This window comes from Carassius carassius, chromosome 5 (assembly GCF_963082965.1).
Source record: "Carassius carassius chromosome 5, fCarCar2.1, whole genome shotgun sequence".
NCBI classification, from domain to species: domain Eukaryota; kingdom Metazoa; phylum Chordata; class Actinopteri; order Cypriniformes; family Cyprinidae; genus Carassius; species Carassius carassius.
In genome coordinates this window covers 31,889,467-31,901,726 of record NC_081759.1, presented here as the reverse complement: position 1 = coordinate 31,901,726, position 12,260 = coordinate 31,889,467, and the positions used below count along the sequence as shown (strand labels likewise).

Genomic DNA, 12,260 nt, shown 5'->3' with positions numbered 1-12,260 from the left:
CAGGGTGTTAATGTCAGACTGAAGTATTTCATTTATATATTCAGGGAGAATTCAGTGGTCTCGGATACTCCTGTGCAGATAAGACTTCTGAAACTCTTCTCCATTGAGATCTGGAACAGATATCTGCATGTTTGTAACTTGGATGGAGTGTTCGTGCAGGCCTAGGATCAGTTGGTCTTTCTCAAGCCTCATGAAAATGACTTGGATCAGTGAAAAACAGTAAATACCCTTATGTGTCCCAATAGTGGTTAAACCAAACTCAGCTGTGGCCCGATTCCCTTTGAATCAATTCAGTCTTTGTAACGCATGTATGTGTGTCTTGTCTGAATATGCACACATTGCTCTGTAGAGTCTTTACAGGGCTTTTTTTAAAGCTGTATTGCCTGCCTCATAATGGATGCAGCTTCTTTTGTTTGTTTTTTGCATTTTGCACCTTTTTTTCACTGTTTCTCACAGGAGAAATCTTTGGACTCCTTTGGATGTGTGAGCTCGACGCATTGGAGTGGTTTTCCTGAGACTAAAGGCTTTAGGTTGTGTGTGTTTGTGGCGTTCAACACAATCGAGGAATGCCGCCCTTTGAGGCTACCTGTAATCTATTGCCTTACTGTTCAGCTGTTTGCTAGTGAGTGTAACTGCACCACGTTCGCCACATGTATATCAACATGTGTTGTCGCTGGGGTCCCCTGAGTATCAGAAACATACACACTAATGAAATATCCAAATGTTTGTACTTGAAAATATATCTATATGTGAGGACACATCTGTGAAGGTTTGAGATGTGCAAATCAATGTTTATGGGACAAAAATGGAAATAAAAATCCATGTCCTCTAGAATGCAGAAACTGAATATAGAGCAGAAATATTTATGTTTGTAAAATAACTTAAATAAAGTCATTCTTCATTATGTTCATTGAAGTTGGGTGTGTAGTAATTATTATTATTATTGTTTAATCTATCCCAGGTCAAAAATATTTAACCATTCATAATATGTATTGGTCAGTTACACATAACTTTGATTTAGATTTTTTTCTAATTGGTAGATAGATTCATTTTCGCAGTCCTGTAACCGAAGTCTTAAAAAGCATGTTTAAAAACACGTCAACTAAATCTATTTCTTTTTCCTTTTAAGAAAGTGTTTATTTTGAAGAAATGATTGGTTACATGTTCAAATAATTGGTATTCATGACAAAAAAAATCTCTCTCTCTCAATATATATATATATATGCACACAGTGTATAAAAAAAATAATCATGCCATTTTCGACTGAAACCTCAAGTTTATTTTTTTATAATTATTTATTAAACAGATGGATGAATTTGGATCATTTTACTTAATTTATAATCACACAATTAAATGCATACGCTTTCAGCAGAATTTAAACAGTAAACATGTTTTATTTTTTAAATTATTTTACTTGCTACATCTTTCGTTAAGTAGTTGGTCATTTGTAGGCATACTTGAAGTTGCATCGAATCTCTAATTCGTACCGTGTTCAGTTTGTCGAATAGAACTGTCATTTTTAATAATTCTCAGTCTGTTTTTACATAAATAAATTAGTTACCCCTAATTACTATAATGCGGCATCAGTAGTATATAATGCATCAAAATTAAAAATGATTATGCTTTGCACTGAATTGATCCCTGATGTGAAGCGATTACTCAAAGGGGGAAGGACAGAGACTCAGCAGACTAGTCACATGACAGCGGTTAGCTTTCTGAGGAAGTCATTCATCCGCATAGCTAGAGTAAATTCTGGCTGCGTTTCGAACCCTACTGAGCTGCCTAACTAGACAGCATTCGAGACGTTCCGAGTCAGCTACCCGCTGACTGACTTTGGTATTTAAACTGATTCGAGCTGTAGTGAGGAGCAAAAATACTGTCTAGCTAGGCATTTCACTGAGGCTTTGGGACACAGTCCGCCATATGTGGCTAAGGGGAGTTCCCAAATGATTCCCGCAAGCTAAACATGCCTTGACAGAAGTTTTCTTGTTATTTTCCGAATTATATGCAACTCCAGTTATATTTTTATCGTACAAACCCCACACTGATCACGAGTTGCAAGCAGTGAAAACGGGATCTAAACTCCTCAAAAGAGAGGAGTCAACTAGACTCAAGGTTTGTTGTCTGATCATCAATGTATTAATTTTCTAGAAGGGAAAGATGTTATCATTCGAGGAAGCTAAAGCGAGGTTAGAAACGGCAGGACAGAGCCATGTTTTACAATTCTGGGCTGAACTTTCTGGGGAAGAAAGCAGTGCGCTTCTGGAGGAGATATCTAGGCTCCAGCCCGAAGAGTTACTCGAGCACTGCCGAGCAGCTGCTGAGGCTGCAAGCCGACACTCGAGTGCTGATGGTCGGCTAGACGCCCGGATGAAGCCCGTTCCTCCAGAGTTCATTGGAAGTGTGCGTAAAAGTGAGAAAGAAACGCTTCAGTTATGGGGTGATGAAGGTACAGCTCAAAGGATCAAAATAATATACAACAAAAATAGTAATTTTTACAATGTGTTAAAAGTAACACTGCATTTATCGAAGAGTACATAAAAGACTCCTTTCTTCAGGGTTACTGCAGATTTCACAGGACAGAGTGGCTGTTTTGCTGTTAGCCGGTGGTCAGGGGACTCGGCTTGGAGTGCCATATCCCAAGGGCATGTACAGTGTTGGGCTGCCAAGTGGAAAAACCCTGTACCAGATCCAGGCTGAGCGTATCCAGAAGGTGCAAGAGCTGGCCAATGTGAAGCATGGTAGTAGGTGCACAATACCATGGTATGGCTCTTTATTTGCAATTCAAACGAGGGTCTTTCTGAGAACTCTCGGTCCTGTTTTTAAAAAAATTATTATTTTTATAGACCAGCAAATGTAATTTCCACCACATTTCAAAAGACGCTGTTCAGCATTCTATGGTGGAAATAGAAATATAATAAGTGATAAGTGATGTGACATACAGCCAAGTATGGTGACCCATACTCAGAATTCGTGCTCTGCATTTAACCCATCCAAAGTGCACACACACAGCAGTGAACACACACGCACACCGTGAACACACACCCGGAGCAGTGGGCAGCCATTTATGCTTATGGCAGCCATAATTAAATATATATATATTTCCAGGTTGAAACTATGGGTCTGGGAGTGCTCATAGTTGAATAAATGTTCATGAATTCATTCATAAACATCCTCCAAGTGACAGAAGAACATGTACTGAATTCACTTTTGATGATATTTGAACAGGTACATAATGACCAGTGAGTTCACTCTGGAACCCACAGAGAAGTTCTTCAAAGACAATAAATATTTTGGTCTTTGTCCATCCAACGTAGTCATATTTGAGCAGAGAATGATACCAGCTGTAGGCTTTGATGGAAAGATCATCCTGGAGAAGAAAGGCAAAATAGCCATGGCACCAGGTCAGAAAGAATTTGTTGTGCTTCAGAAGGTAGTTCATAAATGATGAAATAAATTTGGATTTTTTTATTTATTTATATTTTCATCAGCTAGAAGACAACAGACAGATAACTATTAATTCCTTTTTTTTACTGCAATCACTAATACCAATTAATGTTTGCATCTCATTTCTATGTTCACTTCAGATGGAAATGGCGGCCTCTATCATGCTTTAGTGGACAACAAGATTTTAGAGGACATGCAGAGAAGGGGTGTGGAGTATCTTCACGTGTACTGTGTGGACAACATCTTGGTGAAGATGGCAGACCCAGTCTTTATTGGCTTTTGTGTAAACAAAGGAGCAGACTGTGGTGCCAAGGTAAAAATGGAGACTGTCTTTAGGCCTGAATTAGATCCAATCCATTAGTGTTTACCATTATTAATTTATTATTATTTATTGCTTTAATTAGCTGTGTTCGCCTTTATTGTGCTCAGGTGGTGGATAAGGCATATCCTGCAGAGCCGGTTGGAGTGGTGTGTCACGTGGACGGCCTGTATCAGGTGATTGAGTACAGTGAGATCCAACCAGAGACCGCAGAGCTGCGAGGCCCAGGAGGAGAGCTCCTGTTCAGTGCTGGGAACATCTGCAACCACTTCTTTACCCGAGACTTCTTAAAGGACGTGGCTGAGTATGTGGTTGACATACAGTTTTAACATACAATCCAATTTTCTTTTGTGTTAACTTTTCATTGTCCATAAAGGTATTTTTTTGCTACAATATATTAGAATCATGCTCCGTTGTAATATAATTAGGGCTGCAAAATGATTAATCGCGATTAATCACATAAAAAAAAAGTTTGTTTACATATTATGTGTGTATGTACTGTGTATATTTGTTATGTATATATAAATACACACACACATCCATGTATATATATAATATTTATATATAATATCAGTTAGATACAAGTATAAATATATACATACAAATATTTAAAAAAATATATTTGTGTGTATTTATATATACATAATAAATATATACAGTACACACATATGAAGTATGTAAACATAAACCTTTATTTTGCATGCAATTAATCGTGATTAATTGTTTTGCAGCCCTAAATACAATAGAATTAATAAAACAATAAACAAACTAATAACATCTTGGTGAAGATGCCATTATTTATAATAACGAGGAATAGGAGCCCAGTAGGACCCCTAATTAACAGTTGCACTGCGTCCGAATTGAATGCTTCTCTACTATATAGTATGCGTATATGTAAATTCATAGTATGTAATAATTGCTGTTAATAGTGTTCATCGTCTTGTATAAATTTTTCTGAAAATTTCTGTCATATGCACATAATCTGTCAGTCCCCACTGATAAGCTATTACTAAATATTGTAAAAACTTAATTTTCTGTAAAGTTGCTTTGCAATGATTTATATTGTAAAAAGAGCTATACAAATAAAACTTGAATTGAATTGAATAGTATTAAAAAAACAGGTACCCACACCAAGTGCATATCCAGATGGACACTTTACTATCCCATGAGTTAGTGGGAGAGGATTTATGAATGCATTTGTTAAAGAATTAGCAAAATATTGACTCATGCTAATCTGTAAACTAAGCCCGTTGTACAAACTAATTCCTATTTCAATGCATTTTCCCTGCAGAAAGTTTGAGAGTCAGCTGAAGCAGCATGTGGCTATCAAGAAAGTGCCATTTGTGGATGGAGAAGGGAACCTGGTGAAACCAACCAAGCCCAATGGCATTAAAATGGAGAAATTTGTATTTGACGTCTTTCAGTTCTCAAAGTATGTTTTACTGCTACCCTTGGCTAAGTTGGGTATTGCCATCTTCCTCACCATCATCTGCTTTTTGCAGGAAATTTGTCGCCTTTGAGGTGTTGAGAGAGGAGGAATTCTCACCCCTAAAAAATGCTGATGGGGCGCCTTTGGACACACCGACTACAGCACGCCGTTCCTTGTTAGCACAACATTACCGCTGGGCTCTGGCAGCTGGTGGAATCTTCCTGGATGAGCAGGATAAACCCATCCCCCCAAAACATAGGTAGGTTAAATCAGTAGAAAAATATTAAGTCATGTCAAGTAAATAAGTATCATGTTTTACCAGAGATTGTTTGGTTAAAAGTGTCTTCTTAATGACTTAATGTACAGTAAATGCTATATTGCAAGGTTCCTCAAGTATTATAGTTATACTACACCAGATGTAGAGCAGGATATGGTCTAGAAATGTATATTCTTGTGATGAATGCAATAACTTTTGACAGGCATGACCTGAAAGGAACATGTCTTAAAGGAATTTGTGCATTCATGCAGAAAATGAACAATTTTGAGGCACTTTCTAAGATGGTGTGTGGTTTATAATAACTTGGTCTACTCTTACTTTTGCAGTATGTCACAGAATGAAGACCCCCCAGCAATCTGTGAAATCTCTCCACTTGTATCTTACTTTGGCGAGGTAAAAATGTGACTACTTGTATGCAATTATTAAAGCTTTGCTGTAAACTGGAGTTGCTAATACTGATGAACAGTCTGGTTTTAGAATTTTAGGTTAACATTTCACATATAACATATGAAAAAAGTTAAATATTTGAGTACAAAAAAGAGGCTAGAGGCCTAGAGGGAAAAAAAGTATAGCAAGCAAGTGTTACCATATGGAGCATGATGTGAAACAGAGCGAATGATGTCCGGGTAGTGTTCCTGTTCTCAGGAAAGAGTTCAAGTGACAGCTGTAACACTCCATCTCTTTATCTCCTTTTTTCATTTTATCTCCATGACACATGGTCATATTTTAACCGCTGTGTTTTACAGGGGCTGGAAAAGCTGCTGAAACAGAAGAACTTGAGGTCCCCTTTTCTACTTGATGAGAATGAAGCAGAGAATCTTATGAAAACTGCATAGTGTTTTCAACTGAGGATTCCATCATGTCCAGGGCCAGGCAAATATTAAAGGAATTGAAAGGGATATTTACAAAAAATTCAAAAATAAAGAAAGAAAGAAAAATTGGGGTCTGTAACATTTTTACTTCCCAATAATCACCAAGGCTGCATTTATCAAAAATAACAGGGAAAAAACTGTAATATTGTAAAATGATTCCATAAAATAACTGTTTTCTATTTTAGTATAAATTTTCAAATGTAACTTATTCCCATAACGAAAAATTGACTTTTCAGCAGCCTTTATTGCAGTCTTCAGTGTCACACGATTCTTTAGAAATGTGGGGCTCAAAAAACATTTCTTATCATTATTAATGTTAAAAACAGTTGGCATTTTTTTTATGATGAATAGATTTTATGATCAAAGTTCAAATAGACAGCATTCATTTGAAATAAAAATCTTATTTTACTTAATTATGTACTGTAATTATAAATGCCTTTACTGTCACTTCATCAGTTAAATTCATCAGTTTACTGAATAAAACTGTTAATTTAATTAAAAAAATCTTAGTGACACCAATTATTGTTAAATAATTATATATAATTCTTCAAAAGGTTAGAGCAGAATAAATTCTTTCTAAAAAATAGATGTTATATGATTGAAAAATACAATGTGATTTTTGTATTAGTTTGTATTGCATAGCATATCATTTGTATTTTACGTTACAATTGCAATAAAATCATATACCCACTTACAGTTCAGATACTGTGTTTTCCTTTCCCTCGGCTCTGCCTTTGCATCCCAGTTTGAAGCCGAGTCGTCACATGACCACAGCTGACCAATAGGAAACGTGACATCCACCAGTGGCAGTTTCACGTCTAAGCAACGGAACGGCATCAACAAGCTTATTAGAGCGAGAGAAACACAGTATCTAAATGAAATATCGAGCTTCGGTTGAGTTGCGATGCTATAGTCTGCTGTATTAGACGCGCAGCAGAAAACTGTAATACTGTGGTTAAAATGGTTCTTGTTCTGGAATTTAGCGCGCGACGCGTAGGAGCTCACTTGACAGCTGGAATGTAACGTTAACTGGGTTTCTTATGAGCTGGCTAACACAGCTAGCTGATTATAGAGGTCTGAGAATAACATGCATTTCTTTACGAGCACACAGCAGATGCATGCTTAGGTGTATATAGAAGTATGCTAGGATGTTCAAAAATGTGTTCGGATCGGGATTCCTGGTGAGGACCGCTCATGTCATCTTGACATGGGTTATAACGTTGATTCTCTTCCTCCACGATACCGGTAAGTGCTCCTGAGAGATGCTTATTCTACTGTCAGTATATCTGTCTCGCCTACAGACCTCTTATTGTGTTATTGCTACAGTAGCTATATGATGTACATAACGCTGCTTCACACCTGTATCTGCAGGCAATGTTTAGATGATCTATAACTATTCTACTCTAGCACACTCTGTTACATTCAATTCTCTTCTATATGCTATTCTGTTCTATTGACACTTTCACTCTGCTGAAATTATGAGATAAAAGGTTAACCAAAAATTTTAATTATGGCAGAGTTAAAAATATGAGTTACTAAGTTGACACTGACATATTAAGTCATAATAAGATAAAATAAAAAATATGACAAAACATTTTTATTGCATAGTTATCTCATACTTTATCTCTCACTTAAGGCTGGAATGCACTACTGTATATGACTTTTGCCCAGGTTTGTGCCACAATTTACTGTCTGATCAAGTTGGCGTTAGTTGCCAGTAGTCAAAGCCAGTCTGCAGAATTTGGTAGGCTGGAGTTGAATATATAAATGATATCCTTTCTGAGGGTATCAAACATTGTAGAACACACAAGATTTTAGAACACATTGTTTTTATTTGTCTTCCTAGGGAGTTGTGTTGTGAAAGTCTGGTAGTGTATGATGCCTATTTTGTGGGGAAGTCGTGGCCTAGTGGTTAGAGAGTTTGACTCCTAACCCTAAGGTTGTGGGTTTGAGTCTCGGGCTGGCAATACCATGACTGAGGTGGACCGAACCCCCCAGCTGCTCCCTGGGCGCCGCAGCATAAATGGCTGCCCACTGCTCAGGGTGTGTGTGTGTTCCCGGTGTGTGTGCACTTTGGATGCAGAGCATAAATTCTGAGTATGGGTCACTATACTTGGCTGTATGGCACGTCATATGCCCCCCTCCCCCCTACTGTTTACAAATATGATGCCTCATGTTTTAAAATCTGTCCAGACTTCATGTAGTCTATTCCAGCCTTTATTGGGCATCCACAGTTCTGCACTATTCCACTCCACTATGTTTTATATTTTTTACTCTAATATATTGTATTACTCTTATGTTCTGCTATGCTCTGTTCTTCTCTTGTATACTCACATTTCTGCGCCACTGTATTCCTCTCTACTACACTATTGTGCTTCCACGCAGACCTCCGCAGACAGGAGGAGACGGGGGAGCTCACACTGCCAGTTCTCTTTGTGCTGCTGGTCCTGGTGTCCGTGTTGCTGTACTTTGCAGTTTCGCTCATGGATCCTGGTTTTGTCCTGTCTGATGACTGTGACTTGCAGGTCAGTTCATACGTGGGTTCCCAAGTGTTTTTGTCAGCCAAACCCCTGTATGTATGTATGTATGTATGTATATCAAAACCCCCTGCAGTTTGCATGTTTAACGCTGGTTTTACAGCAAACATGCATCATTTGACTGTATTTCAGTTCACCCTTGGTATCGCAGAGGAAACACAGGATATGATTCCACAAACCACCAAGTCCATACGGCTCCGGCGCTGTGGACACTGTTTGGTACAGGTGCGTTGTCACACATTAAAGATGGACCATATGCATAAATATAGAGGTTTAAATAATTAACTTTTCTAAAATGAAATCTACAATAAATTTAATTTCAATAATGTTTTTAAAGTTAAAAAATATTTTTTCAAATAAAACAATTGATTTAGTTTTTGTCTTTTTCATTTTAGTTTACAATAACCTATATTTATGCAAATGCAAGACCGCTTAGTTTGTTTCTAATAATGAATCCCTTCTAAAAATGAATCCATGCTTTGACGTAGCAACCCATGAGATCCAAACACTGCCAGACGTGTCAGCATTGTGTGCGGCGCTATGATCACCACTGCCCCTGGATAGAGAACTGCGTCGGGGAGAGAAACCACCGCTGGTTTGTGCTTTATCTGGCTGTCCAGCTTGTTGTCTTACTGTGGGGACTGTACATGGCCTGGTGAGTAGAACTTATATATCATGACCTGGGATGGCCAGCAGTGCCAATGGACATAATAAGTCCTCCTAAATGTATTAGTTTCCATGCTTTTCAACTCTAAAAGGTGATCCCAAACCATCTCATCAAGATTAAAGGAATAGTTCACCCAAAAATGAAAATTCTGTCAGTAATTACTCACCCTCATGTTGTTCCAAACCCATTAGACCATTGTTCATCTTCAGAAGAAAAATGAAGTAATATTTGATTAAATAAACAAGCAACACAATTAACACATTCAAGGCCTAGAAAGGAAATAAGGACATCGTTAAAATAGTCAAGACGTACCGTATTTTCCGGACTATAAGTCGCACTTTTTTTCATAGTTTGGCAGGTCCTGCGACTTAGTCAGGTGCGACTTATTTATCAAAATTAATTTGACATGAACCAAGAGAAATGAACTAACAGAAAACATTACAGTCTACAGCCATGAGAGGGCGCTCTTTGCTGCCAGAGATGCTGCACAGTGCTCCTGTAGTCTACACTAAGCAGCACAGAGCGCCCTCTGGCGGCTGTAGACGGTAATGTTTTCTCTTGGTTCATGGGTCTAAATAAATGTGACTTATAGTCCGGTGCGACTTATATATGTTTTTTTCCTCATCATGACGTATTTTTGGACTGATGCGACTTATACTCCGATATATAGTCCGAAAAATACGGTAATTAAAATCGTCCATGTGACTATTGCAACGATATCCTTACTACGTGTCTGGGCCTTGAACGTGTTCATCTCCGCTTGTGTTCTGAAGACGAACGAAGGTCTCACCGGTTTGAAATGACATGAGGGTGAGTAATTAATGACTGAATTTCATTTGTGGGTGAACTAAAGCGTCCAGAAACAAACATCTTTAATCTGGACTGAAGAACATCCCACAAATCTCGTACAGGTCAGGCTTCAGGCATGCTCCCACCTGGCAGCTGTGGTTGAGGACCAATGGTGTGCTCCTGGGAGCAGCGGCGGTGGTGGCTGTCCTGTCCCTGACCGTGCTTCTCCTCCTGGGCTCTCACCTGTACCTGGTGTCGCTGAATACCACCACATGGGAGTTCATGTCTCGACACAGAATCTCTTACCTCAAGCACTGCGGTGTGGACGAAAACCCCTTTGACCTCGGAACCCTGCGAAATCTCTGGGGCTTCTTCTGTGTTTGGGAACCGGTGGTTTGGGAGCAGGTGTATTTTAAGCAAGGCAACAATCCTATTTAATTCCCTTGGAGTCATGACTGCTGTGACAAATAACCCATTAGATGTTTTGGTGGAAATCGCTCCAGACTGCATCTGCAGAACGTCTAGTCTACTTTTTCCTTGTGAATGACCTATTCCGTTTTGAAAGTAATTCTTAAATGCATGAACTTTGTAGTTGAAATGATGTTTGATCAGGTCTTACCAAATAGGTTGGATTGAGCATTTTTAAAAAGGTATTTTTGTGAATATTTTGCCCAAGTAGAACTTTGACAATTCGTCTGTGCTGATTTTGCACATTTTAATAGCAAACGCAGAACAAAAAGCACACAATCACTATAGCGTTTCGGATGTGAATTGTGGTTTCCCATTTATGCAATACATAGAGATATTAAAATGATATAAGCTACTTATTTATTATCTTTGCTCTGCTCAGATAATCTCTATTTCATGGTACTAAAAAGCTGTTGGTCAAAAGTAATTAAACTAGACAGTGTCATCTTATTTTATAGCAGCAGCAGATGATGTACTGTTACATCAAAATTATTTTGTGCAATAACTGAACTTGAGGAATATAGTAAGTTGTATATACATATTTTCAAGAAAATTTACATCCCCTTTTAAGATCAATTTCAGACAAGGTAACAAAATATTCTTGTTTATAATAGAAATAATTTATAAATCAGTGGTGAAACTTCACTAAGCTTGTTATGTGACTTTGTAATATTAAATGTACCGATTTATCTCAACATAACACAATCAATACATTAAACGAGATAAATTAACATTAAAAGACTGAGTTTAGAATACAAACATAATCAGTATTGTAATGTTTAACATTACAGACATTTTTTTTAAGCAAAACTTTATATTTTTATATAAACAGGGCCTTTCCTATGACACATCAGCATCTTAGAGAGAAAGATGTAAGTGCATGTGACACTCCTTTGACTGTTAGATCTGTTCATTTTGTGCAATGCAGTACAATTGAAGTCCACATAGCGTGACTTTAACAAACAGTAGTTAGAATATTCTTAATAATACAGTCATAAAAAGCAATAATTGTTTTTGCTTTTACTTTATTTCAGTTTCTTTAAATCGCTTCCTTAACTTTTGCACTTGAGTGTTTTTAAAGTATCAAATATTAATGCAGAGATTTTCTTGAATGATTTGCGCCATTTTGATCAAAGTTATGCAATTTTCTTTCTCAGTGTAATATTATTAAAACCTCAGTATTCAATAAACTGAACAACATGGTCACATTGTATTTTATTTCTGAAAATACATTCATCCCGTTCAGTTACATATACATTTATATTTAATTACCCTTCATGGGGCTCACAGAAATGGCAAGTTTAATTTAAATATTTTAGTGTCATTTTGTTCACAGTGTTACTTATCAGTAGTAAACCACATTTACAATGATGCAATGGTAGCCTAATGTAGTCAAAAGTAAAATACAAACAATGTAATGAGCTTCTGTTAGATGACGTAAAGAGCAAAAACTTT

General features: G+C 37.4%; 2 protein-coding genes across 2 annotated transcripts; both read left to right on the top strand.

The window, feature by feature from the left end:
- Nucleotides 1-1,699: 1,699 nt before the first annotated feature.
- LOC132141282 (UDP-N-acetylhexosamine pyrophosphorylase-like protein 1) lies at nt 1,700-6,384 on the top strand. The gene is made up of 9 exons (XM_059550664.1): nt 1,700-2,449; nt 2,559-2,763; nt 3,229-3,404; nt 3,588-3,760; nt 3,877-4,070; nt 5,058-5,198; nt 5,269-5,454; nt 5,799-5,865; nt 6,219-6,384. The coding sequence occupies exons 1-9, from the start codon at nt 2,161-2,163 to the stop codon at nt 6,306-6,308; spliced, it is 1,521 nt and encodes a 506-aa protein (XP_059406647.1). The 5' UTR covers nt 1,700-2,160; the 3' UTR covers nt 6,309-6,384.
- A 734-nt stretch (nt 6,385-7,118) lies between these two features.
- LOC132141292 (palmitoyltransferase ZDHHC12-B) lies at nt 7,119-12,228 on the top strand. The gene is made up of 5 exons (XM_059550693.1): nt 7,119-7,589; nt 8,730-8,869; nt 9,014-9,106; nt 9,370-9,536; nt 10,460-12,228. Exons 1-5 carry the CDS (start codon nt 7,493-7,495, stop codon nt 10,773-10,775), a joined length of 813 nt encoding a protein of 270 aa, XP_059406676.1. The 5' UTR covers nt 7,119-7,492; the 3' UTR covers nt 10,776-12,228.
- Nucleotides 12,229-12,260: the final 32 nt, after the last annotated feature.